This window comes from Phodopus roborovskii, unplaced genomic scaffold, assembly GCF_943737965.1.
Source record: "Phodopus roborovskii unplaced genomic scaffold, PHOROB, whole genome shotgun sequence".
Taxonomy (NCBI): domain Eukaryota; kingdom Metazoa; phylum Chordata; class Mammalia; order Rodentia; family Cricetidae; genus Phodopus; species Phodopus roborovskii.
In genome coordinates, this window is record NW_026126605.1 from 369,571 (window position 1) to 397,217 (window position 27,647).

The 27,647-nt window shown below is 44.3% G+C and overlaps 2 protein-coding genes across 9 annotated transcripts in view; one reads left to right on the forward strand and one right to left on the reverse strand.

Moving 5' to 3' along the window:
- The window catches only part of Arhgap10 (Rho GTPase activating protein 10), a 242,164-nt gene extending 233,861 nt beyond the window's left edge, over positions 1-8,303 (forward strand). For all 5 annotated transcript variants that reach the window (XM_051205929.1, XM_051205931.1, XM_051205930.1 and 2 more), the window contains 2 exons: positions 986-1,077; positions 7,608-8,303. In XM_051205929.1, coding sequence (XP_051061886.1) covers positions 986-1,077; positions 7,608-7,696 — 181 coding nt within the window. In that variant the 3' untranslated portion in view covers positions 7,697-8,303. The remainder of the gene's footprint in view (positions 1-985; positions 1,078-7,607) is intronic.
- Positions 8,304-13,026: 4,723 nt separating this feature from the next.
- Positions 13,027-27,647, reverse strand: part of Nr3c2 (nuclear receptor subfamily 3 group C member 2) — a 332,687-nt gene continuing 318,066 nt past the window's right edge. For all 4 annotated transcript variants that reach the window (XM_051205915.1, XM_051205914.1, XM_051205913.1 and 1 more), the window contains exon 9: positions 13,027-15,637. In XM_051205915.1, coding sequence (XP_051061872.1) covers positions 15,482-15,637 — 156 coding nt within the window. In that variant the 3' untranslated portion in view covers positions 13,027-15,481. The remainder of the gene's footprint in view (positions 15,638-27,647) is intronic.

The window sequence follows — 27,647 nt, forward strand, 5'->3', positions numbered from 1 at the left end:
TTTGGGTGGGGGTGGGGAGGGGTACTTTCAGTGAATGCTTGAATCTGTAGCTGTGGAACCTCTTGGCTATGCAGGGCCAATTGCAGGTTCCCAAGATGAGTGTGTAGTGGATGAACTTTGTTGGAACCTACCTTCCCTTTTTGGTCCTTCCTACCTATTTATGAAATTAGGTGCTTTGGAAGAATGTTTATATGCAGATGTAAACATATTCTTTGTTGAAAAGAAAGGCAGAATGGACACTGGCAATGCCAACTTCTGTGGGTATCTTATGAACAGTTTGGAGAAGAGAGAGTAGTAGCAGTCTTATCTACCTGAGCATTGGCTGACATAATTCTTACCAACAGGAACTTCCCTGTCTCCAGGAAGATGGGGCATATCTTTCTTCCTTGGCTTAGATCTGGCCAAGTATGGCTCCCCTCATTTTCCATTGCGCACTTCTCTCAGAACATGTCCTCACAAGTTAGGAGACGCTGAGCCTTGTGTGCTTTTTGTAGGGGCAGAATGGTCTAAATAAAGAAGACCTAAGCAGGGATGTCAGCTCCTTCCAGTGTGCTGCGAGAACTCTTGGCATCACACATAGACTTGCTGGTAGCCAGTTTAGTGTGTGTGTGTATGTGTGTGTGTTCCTCTTCCCTTCACTTTGCTAAGGCACAGCTGAAGTACTCAGAGGTAAACATGCCTTGTGTGTCCTACCGTGGTGAGTACTGGAAAGGGACATCCTACCAGGCATTGAGGAGAATCTGGTTAAGTGACTCCCTGAAAGCTTCCCAGGGAGGCTCCCCAAGGAAAGTTTTGTATTGGAAACCCATCATGTGCTTGAAAGCTAAGTGCTACTACATCTCTGCCTGCTGTTCATGTCCCTGTCATTTCCTCTTCAGAATGCACTGCCCCACTGGTAGCATGTAAATGAGTTTTGGGAAATGGGGAGGGGCTTGTGAGGCTCTGTCTTCAGTTTTTCGTTCAAGCTTCTGTGTTCTCTCTGCAGCGTTATCAATCGCAAGGCCCGTGCAGTGTACCCATGTGAGGCAGAACACAGCTCGGAATTGTCCTTTGAAATTGGAGCCATTTTTGAGGATGGTAAGTGCTGGCAAGAGCTTTGTGGTGGGAGCCATTCTATCTTTCCTTAATATGTGCACATAGAGTACCAGCCACAGTTTGTGGCTGTGTTTTGACACTGGCCTGTAGAGATGACTTATTTGACTGCAGACCTAAGCTCCAGGAACTGTGCTGGTGGGCACAGTGTGTCTTCTTCTTCTTGCTCAGTCTCCATCCCTTTTAATCCATGTAGGCCTTCATTCAGGTCATCTGTGATGATGGCAAGAAACCAAGAGCACTTGAAGTTAATTGCTTCTGATGCTCACCCTTTGATTTCTGTATTTCTATCATCATCACTAACCTAGCTTTGAGTTGCTTCGTGTTACCAGTGAAGAGTCGGAAACCCAAACACTGACTTCTCTCTTCTGTACCATTCTTGTGCTTTGCCGTTTCCTTCCAACTGGAACAGTGTGCACATCTTTAGAGTTTGCATTTTAAATAAGGGTGTGGATTTTAGTTGAATGTTTAATATTCATGCACAAACATTTAGGAGCTATGCCTGTTTTAATATTTCACAAATTTCTCCTCTGATTCAGTGAATATATTTTCCTCCCTTGCTCTTGATTTCTTCCCTCCCTAGTCACACTCATTATGAAATTCATTGGTTGCTGTGGAAACGGTGATGTCGAGTGTGGGTGGAGCTCCCCAAAAGAGTTCCTAGGAAGCAGGGGAACCTTTGATGCTGGAATGGAATGGCTGATTAGCCAGAATGTTTGGAGTCTATGGAACATATCGCCACAGTGCATTGTGGTAGTCAGAAGTATAGCATTTGGTGAGGGTTGCTGTCTAGAAAGCAAATTGCTTCATTTAGAATAGATTCTGTGTGTATGGTGTGTGCTCCTAGAGCCAGATCCCTGATAACATCAGAAAACCACAGCAGCACCCTCACACAAGATCTTTTCCTACATATCACCATGACACATACAATCATCAGTTAGGAAAACATGGTCACACAGCTGCCCTGTCATGTATTGGAACAGCACATGGTAGGATGGACATGGTAGTACTGAAACTGTGATGAATTCTTACAGCATGTCACTTGAGTGTGGGTAGGAGCCTTCGAGGAAGGTGGATCTGTGAGGATGCTCAGATGAAGACTGCTGCTTTGGAAGGTGGATCTGTGAGGATGCTCAGATGAGGGCTACTGCTATGGAAGGTAGATCTGTGAGGATGCTTTAGATGAGGGATACAAAGCAGACAAGGCTAAGTCCATCATGCACCCTGGTTTACATGCAGAGACTGTAAGTGGGTGCTCAGGGCTGTGTAAAGACATCATCAAGACCAAAGTATTCCCACGTTTGCTGAATATTCTGAGCTGCATACTTGGGACTTTGGTGTCCTTGTGGGGTGTCCAGTTCCAAGCCACATATAACTCTAGCAAAGGGGAAGTCACTTCTTTGTATTTATTTTATGAGAAAACTTTTCCAGAACTTACATCTGAGTTTAACTGCCTTTACATCTCTTTGGTCAAAATTGGGTCAAACATTCACTCAGAAGTTGTGACTCTGAGGACTTAGGTCAGTGAGAACCCATAGCACCTCCTTTGCACACACAGCCACAAGACCTGTGTCTCTCTAAACCAATTCTGAGTCTGTCAGTGTAGATGGAAGACGAAAGAAAGGCCAGGAAGCAGCCAGCCTTGAAGGCCCAAGTTCTCCACCACCAAAGTCCCTTGATGGCCTTTAAAAAAAAACGGTCCTAAAATATATATATACTCATACATATATGTACATAGAGATAAGCACGCGTGTGTGCGCATGTGCTCGCTAACAGCAGATGGCATTGCCTTGCCCCTTTGCTTTCTCTGGAAACTGTAAATGTTCTGTGCATCGCGTTTTTCATCCCAGTCTGCAAAGGTGTATCAGGGTGATGTGGTGAGCTTCAGAAGGATGAGCTCTGAATACTGTAGACACTTAGGGGACATGCTGGTGGCCACTGTGCCCTACAGCGTTCATTACAAAGTGTTGCAGATAGGGTTGTATCTAGCCGTATTATGTCTCCCTTGGGCATGGTGCCTAGTATTGCTGGTAGCCAGCTCTGTCTAGCATGCTGGCTAGAACACCTAGGGCATCTCAGTAGATCCTCAGCCCCTCCCTCTGAGACTGTGCATTCCAAAAAAAGGTCTGCTTGGTATGTTGGCACTCTCTCCTCCCAAAGTGTAAATGTCTCATTTTCTGTGAGCCTTGTGTCTTACAGGTGCCTCCTCTGCCTCCCATTGGGTGCACATGAGCTCAGTGGAAAGTTTGCAGAGTTGGCATAGTACAACTTGCTGTTCCTTAGGGGCGAGTCCTAAAGGCACAGGAAGTTGAAGCCCTTAAGTAGGATGCAACCCTATATGTACACAAATGCTATATAAACATTATTATATATTCTTTTATTTGCAGTGCATAGTTGATCTCTCAACTTGTTAAAAGCAGGTATTTGCTCAGAATTGTTCACCCCTTGAGTGGTGGTGGTTTCTTTCCTTCTGAGAAGCAACATGAAATGAAACAGATAGGCAGGTCATGGGATCTTCTGTGGAGCCAGGCAGTGTTCCAAGTAGTCATAATTTACAGCTCATCTTGAAGCAGTGTCTCCAGGGACACTCCTCGATGTAGAACAGCAATGCTTAACATCCCTGACACCCAGGACTGTTTTCGTGTGTGCACATAATGATTTGGAACCTTCGAGCAATCACAAGGATCCTACGGTGCATTCTGTTTTTGTACTGTAGGCAAGAACAGAAGCCAGTTCAGACAGTCAGTGGCCTGATATGACTCCTAGGTTCACAGTTCATGGGGCTTTGGAATAATCACAAACAGGAATCTCAGACCACTGTGTGGAAGGGAAGGGGATATTTAATAAGTATGCCCCTCTATAACACCTCACATCTCCTTTTACTATGAGCCTGTGGACTTGGGCTATGAACTTTAGGTCTTGTCTAAAGATGTGTTTCTATAGCTGTGGGAAATATTTCCCATGCTCTATCAGGAAGGTCCATGCTCATTTATGTAGTCTCAAGGTAGCCAGCACTCCTTTAAAAGCTAGAGGAAACGTCCCCTTTTCTCTGGGGCTCAGGAAACCCAGAAATACACTTATTGATGGCTCTGCTAATTGGGCATGAAGTGTGGCTTCCTCTAGGTCTGCCCACAGGGCCATAGGGCCCATGAGCACAGGGTTTACCAGTGTCTCTACTGTTGGAGCAGCAGGCATGGACCATACTAATCCTTAAAAGCCTCTAGAAATTAACTTTAAAGGTCTCAGACACATAGATTAATGCTTGAGATGCTGTTTGGCATCTCTAGGAGGCTGATGGTGTGTGGTCACCATCACCCAGCAGGGCCTTCCAGATGCTCTCCTAATGTGGGGACCTCAGAAAGGTGCTCAGTGACAGGTGAGTGCATGCAGTGTGATGCTGGCTAAAAACAGAAATAAGCAGGTTGGGATATAGACTTGTGGGGCTAAAGTATTTTAATTAAAGCTTAGGGAGGAGAATGAGAAATGTGATTTTTGAGCCCATGATGTTCCTGAGGAGGGAAATTCGTCTCGTGGGAGAGATGGGAACCCTCAGACACAGCTTTCATGGGTCCCCTGTTGGGCTTGCTAAGCCAAGCCTGGGTTCCTAGTATTCTCTTCTGCTGGAGCTTCAGTATTTTAATTATTTGCCATATATATATATTTATATTTATATATTTTACCTTAGGTTAGACTGTAATGGATATAGCTTTGCAGAAGGTGTTGATACTGGTTCCTCAGTCACTGTTGTTATGGGATGGCAAATAATGAGGTAGGATGGTAAAAGCATGTCACCACTTCACACTTATTCCAGAACTGGAGAGGGAGGAGGGAATGAGTCATTGTCAGTGAGTTGTGGAGGAAATGGGTGCCCTTGCACTGTTGGGAACAGGAGTAGGATGATAGCCATATCGATGATGGTACTGTGACCACTCAAACCCTGAGTAATGGAATCAAGTGTGACCCGGCAGTGTAGCTCTGCATGTACATCAGAAAGAGGAGAAGTGGGGATTCTAGTGTTTGCATCCCAGTGCTAATAGCAACATCACTCACAAGGCTCCCAAAGGGGGAACAACCCAAGCACCCATTAGCCGGTAAGTGAATGAACAAAATGTGATACATAGGAGTGTAAGCAAGCTGTCTGCAGAGTCTGAACCATGGGTTAGCCATGGGTGTGATTGAACCTGAAGACATCCTAAGTGAAATAAATCAATACCAAAGGGATAAGTAGATGATTCCATTTATGGAAACATCCAGATTCTTAGCTAGAAGGGTAAGTCACCAGAAGATGAATGTGCATAGGAAAGGGCCCATAGAGAACGACAGGAGATGGGGCCACTGTGTCTCCCACTGTAAGCATGAGAGCACAGCTGCCTTGCCATGCAGCAGTTAGTTCCCAGTGCAGGAGACCCTTTGGGATCTTCTGCCAGCTCCTTCTGTCTGCCAGAGCAGCTGCAGTGTGGTCCCTGCCAACACTGGCCCTGCCCTGAGGTGGGGACGGGATTAAAGAATGAATGGATACTTCTGAAGTTGTCACGGATGAGCCTTGGCAAGCTATGAGCCTCAGCTTGAGTTTACACTCTTCCAGGACACCATATGCAGCAGGTGGCACATCCTGGGAAGTGGCTTTGGTGATAAAGCCAGTCCATTCTGCTTATACTGGTGGCATTGCAGTATAACATATGCATAGAACATTTAAAAATAGTGCCCTTAGAAACAAGGTCAAGGGAAGGGCGGGGTGGAGAGAGGAATTGCTGCCTGCTGGTTCACTCTGTAAACACTCCTTAAGTTCATTTGCTCATTTATTGCATAAACTATTGTGTGAGACACTGGGTGAGGTGCCAGAGAACATGAGTTCTCATATGTTATGTTCTGTGCTTTCAGTTGTAGCATAAACCAGAAGTCTCACTCTCCTGGCCTTGTTTAGTCACACATGGAATGTGTAGGTGTGAGGCCCCTGTACTGCCCAGGTATGGTTGGAGTGTAGAGTATTTAGGACCTAGGGAGCAATCAAGTAGAAGCCTTAACACTACTTGGCAGATGGAAGAAAGTGTCAGAAGGCTGTGGTGATACAGATAGCAGAATGCACAGTGCCTCTCAAGGAGCAAAGAAAATGGTGACCTCATTGAAATGGCAGTTAGAATTGCACCGTCAGTGTTCCCAACATGAGTGGGTAATGAATTGCTCAATTGCAATGGGCAGTCACAAAGCAATAGAATAAAGAAAGCGGCATGCACAGAGGGGAAACACTGTTTCACAGGACAGTGAAGACAGTTTCTGTTCTGTCCAGTCCTGTAGCCATTTAGTCCCAAATAAAAACACACAGAGGCTTATATTAACTATAAACTGTTTGGCCAATGGCTAAGGCTTCTTATTGGCTAGCTCTCTCTTAATTATTAACCCATTTCTATTCATCTATGCATCTCTACATGTTCTTGGCTTACTGGTGATGCCTGGACTTCTTGCTCCCTCAGCAGCTACATGGCATCTGTCTGGTGGCTCACTGTCTTCCTCTTACCAGAATTCTACTCTGGTATCCCTGCCTATCATTCCTGCCTGGTTACATCCTGCCTGCCCATTGGCAGAAACAGCTTTATTCACCTACCAATAAGAGAAACATATTCACAACATACAGAAGGACATCCCCCATCAGGACACCGTGTGTGTATATCTGCACTTAGTTTTAGGATAAAATAATTCCTGTTAGTTGTGATCCAAAGCTGCATTTCAGAGCTGGTTTCTGGGTTGTTCTGTGGGCAAGTACTGCCCCCTCCCTGCATGGCATGTGGCTACTGCCTCTAGCCATAATTGGTGCTTCAGCTGGGGTCCCTTAAATTCTTTTGTATTTATCCAGTCTGACTCTTGTCATGTGACTATCACAAATATGTATTAAGAGCAATAGTGTGCTGGGCACTATGCTCAGATGTATAAAGCCCAGGCCTGCTAGCAAGAGCTCCCCAGTGAGATCGGTGTGTGGTCAATTCCTGCAGTAGTTGAAAAGCTTGACGCAGACCTCACTTAAGGAGAAGCTGTCTTCCTGAATGTGAAGCGGAAGAACCTAGTGAAGTGTTAAGGCATTCTAGGCAGCAAGTACTACATGCGCCAGGCCCTGGGATCCCAGGTGGGAGTTCTCTGGTTGGTTCAGGTGAACTGGTTGATAGGGTAGGGGTTTGCTGGAGTGCTGGGAAGGAGCCTGTGTGCACCAGACCAATAAACTGGGTTTTGACTTGAAGCAGGGGAAAGTGTGTTCTGCTCTGTGTTCTAGAGCATCTTTTTGAAAAACTTGGTGCACAGGGAGCTAGAAGAAGCCAGATAGGAAGCTGGGGACTAGATAGACTAGATAGGGGAGCTTTGTGCTCACCAGTCCTGGGCAGGACCCCCCAGTAACTCCCATAGTAGGTCGTTTGCTCTTCACTGGGTGCTCCATGGTTGAGCCTGCAAGAAACACTGTAGCACTGTGAGTGTCAGGGATAAGCACCAGGAGCGGGCTTGTAAAATGGTCTCTGTTCTTTTTTCAGTTCAGACCTCAAGGGAACCTGGCTGGCTTGAAGGGACCTTGAACGGCAAGAGAGGGCTGATTCCACAGAATTATGTCAAGCTGCTGTAGCTCCTGGCCTCAGAGAGCTCCCACTGATCCTGGCAGCCATGCACCAGCCTGGAAATAGCACCCCAATGCTACTGTCACGCTCAGGAACTACAGATCAGCATGGGCACTCCAGAGCTGGGGAGGGAATGGCACTTGCCAGCTAGGAATGTGCAAACATGTTCAGGAGAGCATGCCCAGCATTGGGAGAGTGGATTCTCATCTGGCAGGCATTGGGTCTTACACTTTTTAATTCTCCAGCCTATGGAACAGAGAGGGCAGGCCCCACTGATGATGTCACTGCCAGATATGGAAGGACCCTGCTTTCCGTGCACCTGTTGTTGCGTTTTCATGGGATCTGTGCTACCCTCACATTGTGTGTCCAGGGCACATGTGGCCTTGTGGATGCAGGGGAGTTGGTTCCAGCCCAGAGGGAAGCAAAGAGAGGCTTTTTCAAGTATATGCCTGCCTGCCTCCTCCTGGCTCCCAGGGCCTGCTCCCTGGCAGCTGCACTAAGCTCATCTATGTGCTTACATTGGCCTTTCCCATATGCTCATCTGGGTGCTGTTTTCCCATGCCACCTTATTGCCACAGGGCTTCTCTGTAAATGAAATAAAATGTTAATTTACTATTTGGTGTGTCTGGCCTACTGGGGGTGGGGGGCGGTGTGCAGTCTCTCATTGGTGATTCATGGTTTGACAGTTACATGAGCAGACCATAGAGACTTATGATACAGCAGAGAAGATGATGGTCCTTTCTGAGATGAAATCCTGGGGTTAGGAGCTCTAGTCTCCTGCTTAGGCCTTTTCTCCTAGACACGATGGAATGGGAACTTGTCTGTGGTAATGTGTGGGTGAGCTGCACCCACACTGATGCCCAGCCCTTTCTCCTGGCTGCCTTCTTTGGGTGGTTCTCTCTCATGCCACCCAATATGGCCTTGCCTTCCAGGCCTTAGCATTGAATTTCCCCATCTTGATGAAGCCAGGCTTTGGGAAGGATGGGCTGACAGCTGTCCTCACAGGGATTGCTTTGTTCTTCCCCATTCTTCTTGGCCAAGTCCAGGCCTAGGCATTGCCAAGTCCTGTGGGGAAGGACAGGCTGAATCCCTGCAGGAAGCTTGGTGCTAGTGACCTTGGGTTGTGAAGTTACTTCTTTATGGGGGGCTACAAGAGGTAGGGGGACTGCAGGAGGTGGGGACTACAGGAAGTGGGGTACTGACATCCAAGCCCCATGAAGTTCCCGAGCCTGCTTAAATTTGGATTTAGCAAAAGAAGGATGTTGCACTGTCTCCCACACTGACTCTGGGGCTTCTGTTCTGCCGGTTAACAGCTGTGGACTCACCTCGTGGGTCATGTGTAAGCACATCAAGCTTGGATCTGGAATTTTCCTCATGAAAGGCCCACATGTTAAATGTCTTATCCCCAGCTTGTGTCACTGTTGGAAGGAGATTGAGTTTGAAAAGGGGGTCTTGTGGGAGGTTTTAGGTCATTGGAATGTATCTCTCAGGGTTATGGGACACTAGTCTCTTTTTATGAGCTGATCTCTTCAGAGAGCTCAGCAGCAGGGATCACATGAGGATGGGAGCAGTGTGCTTTCTGGAAGAGTATATTCTGTAAAAGAAAGTAAGGACCATTTCCTTACAATGTAAGTTAAAATATCAAACCATGGGTCCTGAGGGAAGAATTGAGACTACCGAGGAACCCAAGGTTGCACTTGAGTAGTTATCTTGAGGCTTGAGTGGCCCTGGAGGAAGGGTCCAGACCTTTGGTGCCTGTGTTTTGAGCTGTCTTTTCCTGGTGTGACTTAATGAACATGCTTGTAGGGAAAGGTGTGTATAGGCAGGTATGGTGGCTCAGTGGGAAGACACTGACTCCTGGCAGTGCACCCCATTGGGACACAACTCACTGTAGCAAGACAACTTAAAGATTTACCTGCTCAGAGTGGGGTGTACCCTCCCTGTTGCCTTAGCATTTGATTATGTTAGTCGCCACAAGTCTGGGTGTTTCCACGATTCTGCCCTCGCTTCCTAATAGGAAAGCAAAGTGTGTCCAGTGACAGGCTGCTGGTCCCTTTGTTACAATTACTTGCACTTTAGTTGTCAGTGTCCTCTGTGTGCCATGGGATTCAAGAGGCCAGCAGCAAGGGCCCAGAGTGGTGTGGCTGAATAGACTTCCTGTGGTCCCGAAAGCTACAGGCCTGTGTTTATCTAGGGAAAGCAGTAAGTGCTCTCCACTAAGAGGCAGGGGAAAGTCAAGGGTATTTCTATCAGAATATAGCCCAGGAACAACTCAGCTCTGCTTCCCATCACCACAGGGCAGAGCAGAGAGCTCAGCCCTGGACAGGACCCAAACTCTACATAGTAATGGGAGCAAAGGTGTATGGTTACACCTAAGGATCATTTCCAATCTCCTGAGAAGAAGGGCCATGTTTTGTTAGATGGGTTTGGCTAATCCTGGGAGCATCTCCAGGAGACTGGCTGCTGGCTTCACTCTAGACTTGACAACAGCTGCATCAGCCACACTACTAGGACTAGATCTTCAGCCATTCCATCAGTGACATGTAAAAATCAAGTGCCAGTGGGACCTTTAATGACTATATACCATGTCCAGTTTGCACAGCAGACTGCTTTGCGTCTCTTAGCTGCTATCATGGTTTAGATGTTGGGGGTCTGTCAAAGTTCCATGTGTTGAAAGCTTGGTCCCCAGCTGAGGACACTACTGGGAGGTAGAAGCACTCGTCAGGCGGCCTGAGCATTCCCTAATGGATAAGAGCCATTGCCATTGCTCTTTGCTGCCTGGATGTCATGGGGTAAGCAGCTTTTCTTTACTTCATGTTCTCTGCTGTGATGTTACACCCTTCCTAAGGCCCTGAAACCAGAGTTGACTAGCCACAGACAGACCTCAGTAACTAAAGCTTTAAGCCAACCTTCTCCTTTAAATGTTGATATCAAATACTCTGTCAACAGGAAGAATTCTAATGCAGCCACCCTTACTCCCTTCTTGTGATCTCACCTGCAGAGGCCATTCACTGCCCCTGTTCTTCAGACAGGGCTGTGATACTGATCCTCTTCCCAAGGTCTCTCTAACCCTGGCTCATTCCCACCTCGTCTCATGCTGACTGCAGTCTCATCCTTGGTTTCTCTTGAGTCTCTCAGGGCCAGCCTCTGCCTACTCCTTCCTCTGCCTGATGTTTGCATGAGCATTTGAGTCTTCTTCAGCCACACAGCTTCTCCCTTCCTCTCTCAGGATGTTATTGCAGGGCAGCCTCTCATTCCCTGTAAGTGTCATATCAGATGACTGTCAGCTCACTTTTCCTTGGCTAATCTAAGCAGTGATTTACTGCTACCACATTGGGGGACACAGCTTATTCTCCCAATGCTAAATGTCTGACTAAAAGTGTCTCAGTCTACCTGCAAGAAGAATCTGTTTGAATCTGTCTAACCAAAGACAAGCATAGCTGATGATTGTCTCATAAGAGACCTGCACAATTGAACTTGGACAACAGATGTAGATGGGATGAAACTGAACATCACTGTCACGTGTTGGTGTATGGGCTTCTTCCTTGGAAGTTAATGTCTGTGAAAATGTTGCAAAGTGGAGTGGGGACAGCTTGCTCAGGCCCAACTGAGTCTGGCTCTTGAGGGTATAAATAAAACTCCCTAAAGCCACAGAAACTGGTTATTGTGGAGCTAGGAGAAACTTGGGAATCAGCCTTGGTAACACACATTCTGCAGTGTCTGAATAACGGATAGTGATGTAGTCTTTTATCCCGGGAGCTAGGCTCTTTTTCAAGAGCTCTCCCAGTTTGGCTAGGAGTTTGACCCTAGAACTCACTTTAGCCAACGGGACAGGAGCATGTGTGAAGGACCAAGGCTTGGAAAGCATTAGCTCTTTCCATCATGTCTCTGAGCTTGTGCTGGGTGGTGAGTGGTTTCACACAGCAAAGCTGTCACAGGCTGAGCATAGATGCATGAACAAACCCTACTCCGTGGATTCCTTGGCAGTTCACAGACTGGAGAGAGACCGAGGAACTAGCGGACTGCTCTCTTGTGTAGTAATTCTAGCCTGTGCCTCACCTGGCTTTGGACAGCCTTGGCTCATGCCAAACACCAGGGTCCTGTCTTAGTGCTCTTCTGTTTAATGCTGTTTGGGAAATCACTATTTTGTTTCCAGTCAAAATGCCGCACTGATAATTGGGTGGCCAGAACAGAAAGTGTTAGTTAGACCTGTAGTTGTCTTCATCTGCAAACAACATGCATCATTTATCAAAATGCATGCTAGTGATTTTGTGAGAAAATGTCTACTCTTTGCTTTGGGGGACATCTGACATACACAGGGAGTGATCCCCTTATTCTTTTTGCAACACATGGCTCGGATTTTAATACTATGGCAGACAGCAATAGTTGGCTGGCCTGGCAGTTCCCAGCTAGAGTTTCCTCATGGGGAATTGAAGTCTTTTGGCCTAAGAGTTGTTTAGTGGAATTTTTTAAGCAAAACGAAGCTACACTTGACCCAAGAAAAGCCTCCTCAGTTCTGAAGGCCACCTGCTTTCTCAAGGGTGCTCATGGATAGGACATCTTGGCAGCCTCCAGTGCAAGATGGCTTTTGTTTCAAATGTGAGGCTGTGAAAAGCTTTGCTCCTTAACAGGTCAACTTCTTAAAATGTTTGCATATAGATTTGCTTTCACTTAACAGATGTTTTGCCACCCACCCTTCTTCTGGACTGCGGTCAGCGGCCACACTATGTATTCTAGAATTTTATCTGTTTTGTTTAAGCAATGTTGAATTTTTCTATCATCCAGGCTTCTCTTTCTGAAAGCCAATCAACACTCACCCCATTAAATGACACATTGCTGAATTTATCTATGATAAATGTTTCCTATTATAAAATGAACTGGTAATTACATTTTTTGTGGTCCATGTTCATAGGAGTCAAGGGGGGAGTTCCACAAAGAGTGGGTAACCATTAGGGTTTGTTGGTACCTGAGGGAGAAAGCAAGACCACACGGAAGGAGAACTCTGGATCCAGCTGGTATGGTGATCTACTCCATTGAGTCTCAAAAGTGTGGTGGATGGAGACATACGGGTCATGCTTATGTGTATATACATGGCTACACCATACACTGTTATGGCAGAGTTCAGTGAACTGAATATTAGCCACAGAACCAGGGTGACTAATCACAGAGTAGGCTGGCTGATCATGTGACAGCCAACAGGGCTCTTTCTAGCCACAGTCAAAACTCCAGTGGTTCTAGTGTTGGCTGCAGGGCTTAGTGTACAGGATCACAGCATAGGAAGGCACCAAGTCCAGATGTACCTCTAGGCATTCGAATGAACATTTGCCAGAACAACAGGTGATTAAAGTAAAGGATTTATTGTAATCTGCTTACAGTCCTTTGCAAAGACAGACATGTTTTTGCATAAAGATATAAATTGTTTCATTTTAAACTAATTTAGTGTTTTAATTATATGAAGAAGTTTTGGTGAATTATGAATTGTACCAAACCAAGATTTTTAAGAGCAATATGGTACAAAAATAAGAGCAGACAGACAGTTTGGCCTGGGACAGGCATTCAACAGTGAATTTGAGAATATGGCTTCGCTGTTCAGTTAAGCAGAGTTACCTGGAGACACACGAGGAACCAGTAACTTCATTAACATACAAAGCTAGTGCAGACGGTCTGCACCCAGTACTGGCTAGGATGGAATTCCAGTCATAAAGAGTTACCGTAGCCCCTTCCACAGACACCTTGTCTGCATGCTTTGTCTGCACACCTTTGAGGTGTGGCTTTCATATTGCTGTGCTGTAAGTTGATGGCGTTTAAAGATCTACAGATAAATTAAATTCTTGAAATTGCAAATTATGTAAGGAAGCCCCCTCCCTCTGAGTTTCACATTCCTAGGTATCCCCTCCAAGAAGGCAGGCATCTTTTGAGAGACAAGGTAATGTTGCCTGCATGGTGAACCCTGTGGGAAAGTGCTGTCCCATATGCGCCTTGTCCCGGCCTCTTCTGCTTGAGCTACTTTTAGGTTTTGGGAATTGCTGTGATTTCACTGAGTATAAAGGAGAATCATCACCACATTTGAGAGATTAATTTGGCCTCTATTCAAAGATTATTTAGTGCAATCATATTGTAGTGCCCCAGTGATACACATCTTTGTGATTTGGGGCATAAATTACATCAGTATTGGACAGATTAATGAATTAAAATTTTAGTGTCACTGTCTTGCTTACATGATCTGTAGTGTTTTTGTGTTTTTTCCTCCAAAACTGTTTATGTATAAAATTTTCATTTTTAAAACCTACCTTTAAAAAATCTAAAAACCCTCTATAGTGATCTGCGGGTCTCCACGCCATTCTGATGGACTCTTGCCCAGATGGATTGCCCCAGTACCTCCTGTCGTGACTGCTATTCCCATGACCAGCTCCAGAGTGAAGAACCCTGTCCAAGGCCAGAGGTGACTTTCTGATCTTTGACAGATGTGGAGAGTGCATGGAATTTTCCCTCCAGAGGAGAAAATTGGATTTTCTGAAATGGAGAATTGTGCTCTCTGAGCTGAGTTTCCCATCTCCCCTTCTGAGAATGGATTCTGCTTCTCGTGAAAAAGGGGGAAAGGCAGCACTTCTGGGACCTCAGGCCAGTGGGCCCTGTCAGGTGACACCTGCCAGGGCTGCACACACGGCAGCAGCATCCTCAATAGAATCGGGAAGAAGCAGAAGCCAGGGCAGGGCACTGGCGTCCCACAACACCCTGTGCGGGAGACCAAGAACAAAACAGATAGTACAGAAAAAGTAGAAAGGCTTAGAGACAACCAAAGAGGTTTAGATGTGGTTATTTACAACAGAGACTGTAAAATGGTAAATTAGATATGAAGCTAAAAAAAGGCACAGCTTTCCCTTTCTTTAAATACACTGTAAACGGTTCAGTACGCATGCAGAGCATCTCACGTTACAAAAAAAAGTTTTACCTTGTTTAGACAAAGATAGTACTTAAATAGTCTCCAGCAAAATAGAATTCTTTCAAAAATACTTTCCCATTCATCCTATTAACCATTAAAGATTTTTTTGTATGTGTCTCATTTACAAAAGTTCCTTACACCTTATTTCAGGCCTTCACGATTTATACATACAGTAATGTACAGCACAGCAGAAGACTGCAAAAATTATTTGTAAAGCCAACACAATAGATACTAGAAATTGAAACCAAGGCATTTAACATCTTATCCATTCTAATTAAATAATAAATGGACGCTAACGAGTATGTATGCCAGCGATGCAGAAAAACGTGCCCTGAGAGGCCGCATTTCCACGCCACATGTTCTGTTACTACACATCAGGAATCTGTATGTATTTTTTTAATGTTTTTTTGTATTTTTAAATAACAAAAGAATATTAATGCCCCATATTGACTAGACGTTTTATGTGCAAACCAAGGGTAAGCTTAAAAAGTTCTCTAGTCCTCAAACCCTTTGAAAACAAGCGGGAGATACCAGAAACTACATGGCATAGTTAAAACTTCCATCTGTTAAAATATCAAAATCAAAGTTATTGACTAGATATGGCTTTTCATCCAGAGGAACGGGAACATGTTTTCTAAGCGCTGGGAGTGGAGAGGGAAGAGTACGTTAGCCAGCTCAGGCCTTGCCAAATCCATGTCTCTTGGCTTTCCCGGCTCCATACCCTTGGTGTGATTTTAAACTTGAGAAACTGCTGAGAAACCACCACATATTACAAGTTCCCGGGTCCTTCGTAGGTGTAGAACAATGCAGGGAGACTTAAGGCAAAGTTCTTACTAACTGATGTCTTCTGTCACTTCCTGTGAAAGTAAAGGGGTGTGGCGTTCCCTGATTCCACCTTTGGCAGCTGGTCACTGATGATTTCTACCAGCATGGCGGGAAACTCCACCTTCAGTGCCTGGGACTCTCGGAAGGTATAGAAGCAGAATTCCAGCAAGTCACTCACCAGCTGCAACACAGACATAGAGGGCATGACACATGATAGGACCTCATTTCCAGATCCCCTCCTCCTCCGAGGCCTAACCCTGGTGCAGACATAGGCATCAATGCTTGGGAATTCTGCCAGGAAAGTTATCTGGGGGACAAACAAGTGTGTTCCTGTCACCTGTCAACCATGTCTTCATGCTCAACAAATTTAGCCAACTGTCTAACATGAAATGAATATCCAAGGCACATGGGACATAAATGGAGATAACAGTGCCTGGGTCATGGAATAACCCCTCAACCAATTCTCATTTGTAAGTTTGTGAATTGGTTGACTCTGGCATGTGTATCTATATGCTGGCATTGGATCCACATATACTGGCACCCCAGAGGAGAGGCTGCCTTGTTGGCAAGTAAGATGATGTTTCTGTAGCTGAGCTGGCCAATGGATCCGAGGCAGCCGCCACTTTCACAGGGCTCGGCCTTGACCTGAAGAGAGGCTGTGGCTCTTCAGCTACACTCCAGTTCTGCCTGATTTTGAGAACATCAGAGCCTCGAGTTAAGGGTTATCTGTCCATGTGCTGTCCCTACCCTGTGTCTCGGGAATTTCCTGCAATTTCCCTACATGAACTGCCCCTAGTTAGGTAAGTTAAGAAAACCCATAAATGTATTATGGCATTAGTGTCACTAAAGAACACAGAGTGAAAAGTATTGAGAGTTTTGCATCTTGATTGATCAGACAGAAAAATCTGGAACTTGAAGGCAGATCCTTTTACACTTATGTGTACACTTATGTGAACACTTATGAAAGTTCTGTTAACTTAGCAGATTCTACATTACTGGAGTTCCAGAACAAATACCAGATGGGAGAAAAGATACACAACTAAACAGTTGCTCAAAACTTCCAAATCTTGGGTAAACCCATGTATCTTCAAGAAATAAGTATAGTTGAACTTTAAAAAAAAAACCATCAAAACAAAACAAAAAAAAAAAAAAAGCCAGTGTCAGGGACATGTGGAGCAAAAGGACTGTACTCAAAATGGCTGGACAGTGATGCCAGTGAGTAGCAATGCCAGTGAGCAGTGATGCCAGTGAGCAGTGGGCAGCAGTGCCAGTGAGCAGTGATGCCAGTGAGCAGTGGGCAGCAGTGCCAGTGAGCAGCAATGCCAGTGAGCAGTGGACAGTGATGCCAGTGAGCAATGAGCAGTGATGCCAGTGAGCAGTGAGCAGTGGACAGTGATGCCAGTGAGCAGTGAGCAGCGATGCCAGTGAGCAGTGATGCCAGTGAGCAGTGGGCAGCAGTGCCAGTGAGCAGCAATGCCAGTGAGCAGTGGACAGTGATGCCAGTGAGCAGTGAGCAGCAATGCCAGTGAGCAGCGATGCCAGTGAGCAGTGAGCAGTGGACAGTGATGCCAGTGAGCAATGAGCAGTGATGCCAGTGAGCAGTGAGCAGTGGACAGTGATGCCAGTGAGCAGTGAGCAGCGATGCCAGTGAGCAGTGAGCAGTGGACAGTGATGCCAGTGAGCAGTGAGCAGCGATGCCAGTGAGCAGTGATGCCAGTGAGCAGTGAGCAGCGATGCCAGTGAGCAGTGATGTCGGTGAGCAGTGGATAGTGTTGACAGTGAACAGTGATGCCAGTGAACAGTGGACAACAATGCCAGTGAGCAGTGAGCAGAGAAGCCAGTGAGCAATGATGTCAGGCACTGGCTGGCTTCTGTGCCACCGAAGAATCAAAGTAGCAACCGCACTGTGAAGAAGTGGCCATGGAGAACCTGGGAGCTCTGCAGGGTCAGAAATCTGGGACAACACAGAAGGAGAAACAGAATATCCCTGCAGTGTGTGCCCTTACAGGGGCAGGGACTGTTCATTCTCTGCAGTGGTGGGGGAAATGTCCCAGCACACTCCATTAGGGTGATACGTATCATCCCAGAAACTAACATCACCATTCTGATGGGCCTGGTGTCAACTTGGGTAACTAACCAGAAATCCTCTCATTGCTTTGTTTTAAAAATGAATTTACTCACAGTAAGCCAGGGTGCTATAGCTAGTAGCCATCTTATGACAGGCATACTCTGACTATAGACAGCTCTCGAGATCACAAGCCACTATATATTCCATTTGAAGCCCTAAACCTGGCTAAGCAAAGTGACCCAAGTCTTTCTGGGTGTTGTGATACAGGAATGGATGGCACTGTCCTCAAGAAAAACTTTACCTCTGAGACCAAGGGTGTGACCACCCACCTGAGGACTTTGTCTAGTGCCAGTAATGAAGACAGACGCCAATGTAGTTCCTGCTGCCATCCCCTGTGGTGATATATTATTTATGATTTATTAAAGCTTGCCTGAGGAATCAGAAAGGAAAGCTAGCCTCAAGCTACAGGGATTAGGCAATGGTAACACACACCTTTAATCCCAGCAGCCACACAGCTAGGCTGTGGTGATACACACCTTTAATCCCAGGACTCAGGATTAAGAAGTAGACAGATCTCTGTTAGTTCAAGGCTACACTGACTACACAAAATCGATCCAGTCCTAAAAGAAACAGCTCATACAAAGGTGATCTCAGCACCTGGGATCACACACCGTTAACCCCTGCACCAAGGAGCTGGAGACAGGAGGATATGGCTGGATGGAGAAAGGAATAAAAGGAGGAGGACACAGAAATTGAGAACCTTTTACCTCTGAGAATTTGTGGAAACAGGATTGCCATTTCAGCTTGGAAGAGGTAAGATCTCCAGCTTGAAGCTTGAACCCCAGTATCAGTCTCTGGGTCTTTTATTTATCATGCTACACCCCCGCCCAATTCACACCATGGTACCCTCTGTCCTTGAAGAGGCATTGTGCTTCTCCCTTGGTTCTAGCCATTGTCCCTGAAGTGGAAGAAAGGAATTACTGTTGTCAAGCACAAGTCCTATTAAAATGGTAGATTTACAAAACAGATAGAAAAGGGTCAAGCATTACCAATACAGTAACCCATTAAACAGGGATGAAACAGTTAGATTAAAAGATGCAGGCTGGGTGAGTGGATTGAAAACTAGAAGATACTAACTACAGGAAGCAAGACACAGACTGAAGGTAAAGAGTTGGAAAGGGAGATTTCCAAATACATTAAATATTCAGAATAGCCAGGACAGCAGAAAGGTGTAAGAAAATATTCTAGATAAACAAAAGGAACAGAATAGAGATGCAACTGGTTTTTACAAAAGTTTTTTTTTTTTCTTTTTAACAATATAGTGGGAAAGGTGCACCCTCTTCAGTAAGTGCTGCTGGGAAGCCTGGACACCCACATGCAGAAGATAGAAACTTGAGCCCATCTGTGTCCATGTACAAAAGTTCTGTCAAGATGGACCAAAAGCCTAAATGTAGCTGCATAGTGGTGGCTCATACCTTTAATCCCAGGCAGATCTCTGAGAGTTCAAGGCCAGCCTGAACTTGCTCTGTAGAGCAAGTTCCAGGATGACCAGGGCTACAAAGAGAAACCCTCAATGGCAAACAAATAAAGCCTAAATGTAATACTTAACACTTTTAAACTACTTGAAGAAAATATGGGTAGAGAGCACAGGACATGGGGTACTCACAATGATTCTTTTCATTGGGAGCCCAAAGAGAGACAAATGCCAATACTGATGAGTAAGGGTTGTTTCAAATTAAAATATTTGGTAAAGAGAGACAGTATTCTGAGCATGAAGTGATAGCTACAAAATGGAAAAAATATTTACTTATTCTCCTGAGGGTTCAGAATATGTTTTTTGTTTGTTTGTTTTTTTAATAAGGGCAACCTCAAAATTGATGGAAGCACGATAAAAAAGACCAAAAACAAACAAAACCCAACTTTAGCCATCAGGGATTGACAAGTCACTACAGCAATAAGAAATCAGTTTATGAAGCCTAGAATGGCTATTCTGAAAAATGCTGACAAAGGAGAAAAATGAACTCATATAGGGACATTTAAATGAGTACATACATTATGGAGCAAAGCATGGCTGTTCCTTTAAGAAAGGAATGTACCATATGATCAGTTAACTTATAGGAAGTAAAATGGCAAGATTAGAGACAGGAAGCCCGTGTTTATCACGATGCTCCTCACAACGGCCAAGACAGAATTGACCTATGTGCCCACCGGTAGGTGACGGGAAAGAAAGTGTGCATCTGCAGTGTGCAGCAATGCTCAGCCGTAGACAATCAATGAAACCCTATGTGTAGCAAGAGAAGTGAGGCAGGACGATACTATGTTCAGTGAAATAAGCCAGACACACAAGGGCAAATGTTTTGTCATGGGAAAGTTTAAAAAGCTTGAACTGAAAATTGAATGCTGATTATTAGATAATGGGAAGGGGAGTGGCTAAAAGGGTGGCCAGTCAGTGTTTGTATGACACAAGGAATGAGAAAAGGATGCTTGTAAGGGATTCTGAGGAACACACTGTTTCTCAGAAACATTGCACATTAGAAGAAAATTGGATGATTTATTTAAAATCCTAAAAGAAAAAAAAGTTGGCAACTAAACTACTATACTATTTATATAAGTTGTAATATAATTCCTATTATAATAGAAAAACTACGATTAAGAAATGTGGGAGAAAGATTTTTCAATACACAAAAAAGCTAAAGTGATTCATCACCACAGAGCACCAGAGTAGCCCTCCAAGGAAAGCCTGTGGGCCACACTAGGTGCCAAAGTTTAGTAGTATCATCTTGAACAGACATAGAAATGCAAGACTACACTGTATAGCAGATGCAATAGAAACACAAGGCAATAATAAGGTATTTTGGTGTAGGAACCATGAAGATGAGCAGTGAAGGGTAGAAGGCACATAAAACATGAGGAAGTTAACAATTACAGGTGCACATCTTCAGTTATCAATGGTACTCTTGAATGTAAATGACTTAAGTTCCCCAAGTAAAATATATACATTGAGTGAGTTTGTGTGTGTGTGTGTGTGTGTGTGAGTGTGTGTGAGTGTGAGTGTATCAGACACAAAGAAGATCAAGTGCCTGCTCAGATTGGAAATAAAGGAATTGGAAGAGGTAGATCACACAGAAAATAGAAGTCAGACAGATATGACCAGACAGAAAGACTCTAAATTAAAAAAAAAAAAAAAGTTAAAGGTAGTATCTGAGGTTATTGATGACTCAGTGGGTAAGAACACTTATGGAGCAAGCATGAATACATGAGTTCAAATCCCCACCTAAAAGCTCATGCGTCCACATGCATGCCTGGAACACACGAGTTGTGAAAGGTGGGAATAAGAGGGTCCTGCAGCTGGCTGGCTTCCAGCTTATCTCTAGATTCAGAGGCCCTGTCTGAAGTGGAACAAACTAAGGATTATAGAGCAGGACACCTCATGTACTCCTCCGGCTTCTGCTTGGGTGTACACACACACACACACACACACACACACACACACACACACACACACACACACACACAGCCACGAGAGACAAAGAAAGTCACTATATAATGGTAAAGGGATCAACTCAGTATTAGGCAATTACATTTATACAAATACACATACCCAAACTTGAATATGTAATTGCATAAAGTCAACACTATTCAATCAAAAGTGTGGGGTACAACCTAATATAATTATCAATTCTGGGGGAACCTTAAACCCCACTTTCATAATTAGACTGTCTATATTGTAAAACTACCATAAAACCTTGTAATGAAACTCTATTACAGGCCAAATGGGACAAGGATGTCTCCAATGCATTCCTACAGTAGCTGCAGGACACATGTTCTCAGCAGTATGTGCACCAGACATTTTCTAGGACAGACTCTCCTAGGCCACAAAAATCTCAAGGAGTTAAAAACAAATGAATTATAGCATTTTTACCATACTGTTATAAAAATAAAAATTGATGACTAGAACCTTAAAAGTTGTAATCACATATTAAAAAATTATTTTGAATGACCAATAACCAGAGAGGAGATATTAAAATTTCTTGATATGAATGAAAGTGGAAATAGAATATGGGATGTAGTAAAAACAATACCAAGAGGTAAACATATAGTGACAAGTACCTGTTTTAAAGAAATAAATATATGAGATAACCTAACAATGAAATTTGAGGAAGGAGAAAATCAAGAACCAAGTCAAAGTCAGCAGAAGGAAAGAAATAACAAAGACTGGAGTAGAAAGAAGAAAAACAGAGGCTTTATAAATGAATAAAAAGAACTGACTTTGCCTTCAAATCCAGCTCTTGTGAGACTAGGGTAGGAGCATTGTTGTGAGTTCAAGGCCAATATCACATAACAAGATCAAACACGAACCTATATACAGTAACTGATGGAAGCAGCCAAGCCCTGGGTCTAGGTCCTGGAGCTCAGCTGAAGAGAGGAAGGAGGGATCATATGCACAAAAGGGGTCTTTTACCACAGAAATGGACCTGAAATCTTATCATCTGTGATCAGGAGCAAGACAAAAATGTTCATTCTCAGCAGCTTTATTCAGTATAGTAATATCCTATTCAATACCATATCATCTTATTGAACACAGTAGTAGAGCATGAGAAAGGAACTAAAGGCATCCAAGTAGGAAAGGAGGGAATGTCCCTGTTTGGAGACACCACAACTGTAAATATAAATAAAGCTAGAGACTACATACCAAGAGAAGTGCTGGAGCTAATAATGGCTTACTTCATTAAGTCTACAGGATGCAAAATAAGCAAACAAAAGTTAGTAGTTTTTATGTACATGGGAAGGAAATAGTCAAAGAAGAATCAAGAAAACAGCCCCCCTCACAGTAACTGAAACAAACAAACTTACAAAATGCCTAGAATTAAAATTCTAACATCCTGATGAATGCCATTGAAGTGGACACAGAAAATTGGAAATTCATCCTATGTTCTTAAATTGGAAAAATTAATATCACTAAAATACCCATATTCCCCAAAGCATCCTACATGTTCAATGCTATTCCTACTCAAGTATCAATGGCAGCCTTCACATAACAGAAAAACAAATCCTGAAATATGTATGGAAATAGAAAAGACCCTAAATAACAGTCCTAATTTAAAACACCAAAGTTAGAAGCATTATCTGACTTCAGAACACAGTGTGAAGAGACAGGAACTCAAACACCATCCTTGCTTAGAAACAATCATGACCATGTAAACAGAAAACTGAACAAAAAATAAGTCCACAAATCTACAGTCAAGTAGTTTATGACGGAGTTTCCTCAAAAATTGGAAATGGAACTACCATTGATCCTGCTACCTCCCTACTATGATTATGTACTCAAATAAATTGAAATGAGCATGTCAAAGAAATATTTGCCATAGCAACATCTTCATCTACCAGCAAACAAAGTGCAGCACAGGGAATGGAAAGACAGCAGCAAGTGGGTAAGAGGCTCGCTCTGCAAGTATGACAGCCAAGCTCCATCCCTGGAACCCATGTGTGGTGAAGATCAGAGGGTGGAGCTTGCTACTAGCTAACAGACAGACAGGAAGTGAGATGGCTGTGTGGAGAAAGGGTTATAAGCAAGAGGAAATAGGAACTCTCTCTTCAGCTGGGAAGTTGTCAAGGTAAGGTGTGGCTGTGGTTTGCGCTTTCACCTCCCTGATCTTTCAGCTTTTCCCCTGTATCTAACTCCAAGCTTTTATTAATGAGACCTACCAGAACTTGTGTCACATCCATCTAAAATTTGGGCATGGTGGTGCATGCTTGTAATCCCTCTTCTGGGAGGTGGACAAGTGGAGCCTTGGTTCACTGACAAGCTAAGCTAGCTTATGTAGTAAGGCCTAGACCTGTGAGAGATCCTGCTTCAAAACAAAAAAGTTCAAAATGAACAGTGTACACACTGTATTCACATGAACACACACACACACACACACACACACACAGTATAAAAAAGAAAATGTAGTACATATCCACAGTGAAATAATAGCCTTTAAAGATGAACTTGTTTGCTGCAATGTGGATGGAACTAAAAAATGGCATTAGGAGACATAAGTCACGTATATGCTTTCACTTATATGTAGAAGCTAAAGTTGATTTCAAAGAAACAAGAATAAAATATTGCTGTAAGAGCTTGGGAAAGGTGTTGGGTGTGGGGGCAGGATAGAGTGCTAGTTAAAGGGTAGGGGGGAAAGCTAGATAGAAGGAGTAACTATTGTTCTACAGCACAGGATAGAAAACTGTGCTTGAGAATGAGATGACTATTCACCAAACAGCTAGTGAAAGGGTTCCCAATGTCCCCAACACAATGAAATGATGTATGTCTGAGGTGACAAACATACCAGTCACCCTGCTCTTATGACTGCCTGTATATATGTACTGAAATATATTGGACAAAGGCACGATGACTGTGTGTCACATAAAGATAAAAAAAATGTACTAAAAATGTATACATCTGTGGAACTGGCCCCATAAGCCCATAGGGAGTGGCACTATTAGGAGGTGTGGCCTTATTGGAGTAGATGTGGTCTTGTTGCAGTCTCCTAAGCTTCACTCAAGTGTGACACTCAGATCATTTCTGGTTGCCTTCTGATCAAGAGGTAGCCAACACCATGTCTGCCTGCAGGCTACCATGTTCCTCATGATGATAATGAACTGAAATTCTGAACTATAAGCCAGCCCCAATCATGGTGTCTCTTCATAGCAACAGAAACCCTAACTAAGACACCAAGTTCTAGACAACACAAGCCACTACTGGGACAACTATGCTTTTCCCATTTCTTAAGCCGGAGTGACTGCTCTGCCCCTGTACTGGAGATCCATGCACCACCCCCTTCCTATGGCTTCTGTGTCTGCTCCACAGAGCAGAAACTCATACACAGGAGGTCAGGTGTTGTGTCCACTGAGGGCAAAGAGTGTGAGGTGGTACTGCTTTAGGAAGGCTGGGCAGAAATGTCTCTCTGAGAGCTGGCCATGGCAGGGGACCTGGAGGAAAGAGAACTGAAGTGTGTGGCCACCAGGGGAAACAAATTTATGGTGGTTAATGTTAGCAGAAAATTAGCTGACTAGCAACTTCAGAAACAGTGGGGCCAGCACAGCTAAGGTTCATGCTTGCACACAGGTGGCATCAATGCTGGTATATGTGTGAAGAGATAAGAACCCGGGCCTGCCAAGTTTTGAGCACTAGGTTGCAGGCAGCTTGTTGATGGGAATGGGCCCTGTGCCTTCTTGCTGCCTCTATTCCTAACATACCACCTACATAAATATGCCTGCAAACACTAAGCATGGTCTGGGGATGCTGGGGGATCATAGCCACATGGAGATGCTACAGGCTTGGTCATTTGCCTCACAGGTGCCCCAAGGACAGGTGTCCTAGACACTACTCACTAACCATAGATGCTAACCCAGGTGGCTAACCCAGGACAAGAACATCTGTTCTTGTCCCACAGATAGGAGCCTAGGGCTTCTGTTTATACCTTAGTTGCAGAGAGGGACAAAGGATTTGTGAGGACTTTTGGCCTGGCATCTCAGCCAGAATGTGGGGAAGGCTAGGCAGTCACAGGCTGAGCAAAGGATTCTTGCTGTGTGGAGGGGCAAGGGTGTTGGCATCAACCACTCTTACCCTTATTGTCTCTGCTGTGCTGCTGAGTGGCTTGGAGGTAGGTGTCACCAAGCCTCAGTAGCAACCTAAAGGTACTTGCTAACACAGGCCCCAGCATGGCACAGTCTGTACTGGGACAAGGCTGCACTTGGTGAAGCTAGTATAGATATGGGAATGGAAACAGCTGCTCCTATTGTGGACGATTATTTTAACAAGGCAAAGATGTGTTGCATTTGTCTTTGCTGCCTTTGTTAATGATGTAAAGATGTGTTGCATTTGTTTCACTTTGCCTGTCTAAAGCACCTGACTGGTTTAATAAAAAGCTGAATGGCCAATAGCTAGACAGGAGAGGGTTATGCAGGGCTGGCTGGCAGAGAATAAATACGAGGAAGAATCAATAAAAGGGAGAAGAAGAGAACAAAGGAGAAAGAGAGAGACATAACGCAGGCCAGAAGCCAAGCAGCCACCAGCAGACAGACACTGGAGGAAGCAGGAAAGTAAGACATATAGAAAGAAAGAAAGGTAAACCCATGAGGAAAATGTAGATAAACAGGTTAAATTAAGTTAGAAGAGCTAGTTAGCAACAAGCCTAAGCTAGGCCAAGCATTCACAACTAAGAATAAGTCTCCTTGTCTTGACCTGGAACTGATTGGTAGACTAAATGAGAGCCTGCTGCATGCCCCTGCCGCAGGTAGGGAGAACTGGAGCCTTTGCTTCCAGTTTCAGCTTCTGCCTTAAGTGATCGGGGTCCTTCTCCAAAGCTGGCCTGCCACTGCTAGTGGTTTAGTGGCCTTGAGGGTGGCACCAATGGATGCCAGGCCTTAGCAGGTCAGGATGAGTGAGCTGCAATGCAGGGTGCTCTCCCTATGGGAGAACCAGTTACCAAAGTGGAGGAATCTCCCTCATAGATGAGGCAAGGTCATGAGAGATTCTCTGATGATGAGGCTGCTGAGCTCTGTGCCTTTTTCCTTCTCTACTGAGTGACTCCTGTGGCAGGCTGAGGGCATCTGTGGCAGTCCGAGGGCACTCCCTGTGTCCTGCTCTTCTGTAAAGCTGCAGTTTGGCCAAAGCCTGTGTGGAGGCACTACACAACTGCCTTAGTGGTGAGGACCTGAGGAGTCAGCCTGGCTGGAGATGCCCTGTCTGCTTTCAAGATCACTGTCATTACCCTCACTTCCCAAATATTATCTGCTGACTAGAGGAAGCACAGCTGATAAGGACTTGTCCTTGTCCTGAGCACTGGGAGGAAGCTGGAAGCATTATGTTCAAGGAGCAATCTTCAGCCATGTGGGTGTAAGAGTCTAGTTCAGTGATGGGGGCGGGGGGGGGTCATTCTCAAACGTGCAGACCCCTGGTTCCATTACCAGCAGCAAAAACAGAGTCAGCCAGATTTAATGATGGAGGTTAGGACTAAAGACACAAAATCAACTTCAAAAATACCAACAGGTTTACTGGCCATAAATGACTAGTTACTATTCAGTCTAAGTGTTCCAGAAATAGACTTGTGAACATTGGAAAGTGCTCCACTGAGATTATGTAAGGCACTTGGCCTTCATTCAAAATCAAACAGGTTTATTCTTGGATCTGAAACCAAAACCACAGGCAACAACTATGAAAAGCAAGCAAATGCACTACATCAAAACTAAAAACCAGGCATCAAAGGTATAACCAAGAAAGTCATAAAGCACCCCACAGAATGAGATAAAGTATTTTAAAACTGTGTGTCTGATAAGTAGCTAATACCTAGAATATATTAACAAAAACTCCCATAAAGCAATAATAACCAAAGTGATTTTTGAAATGGGCCAAGAACCCAGAGTCATCCTTGAAAGTCAAAATGGTCTTTAATACAAAAATACAACACTTTTGTTGAGTGTGGAGATGAAATTCAAAGCACATTTAGGTTTACACTAAGTAAATCTATCCCAAAGCAGGAAGGGAAATAACTTTTTACAATGATATAGAAATGCTGTGGATTCTGTACAATGACCAATAGCCAGGCAGGATAAGGTTAGTTGGAAAAGCCAAACCAAAGAAGGAAAGAAGGGAAGAGTCGGGGGAGATGACAGCCAGACGCCAGAGAAGCAGGGCATATAAAAAAATGAGGTAACAAGCCATCAGCTACATGGTGAAGCATAGATTTAAAAAAAAAAAAAAAAAAAAAGACGGGTTAACTTAAGTGTAGTAGTAAACCTGAGCTATTGAGCAAGTGTTTATAAATAATATTAAGTCTCTGTGTGTTTATTTTTTATTTGAGATGGGGAGATGGGACAGAAAAACTGTTCCCATATGGTGCCCAGTGTAGAGCTGCGATTTCCACATAAGACCTAATGAAGATTAAAAAAAAAAAAAAAACAAAAAAACAAACAAACAAAAGCAAACAAAAAATGATTCTAAACACACATAAATGGAGCAAAGAGCTTCCTGAGTCTCTCATGCCTGCTGCAGGTCAGAGATGCATCTCCTGGCAACTGTCTGCCCACAGTAAGCTAAGCTGCATCACAGGTTTCTGCAGTTTCACACAGGCCTCAGCAC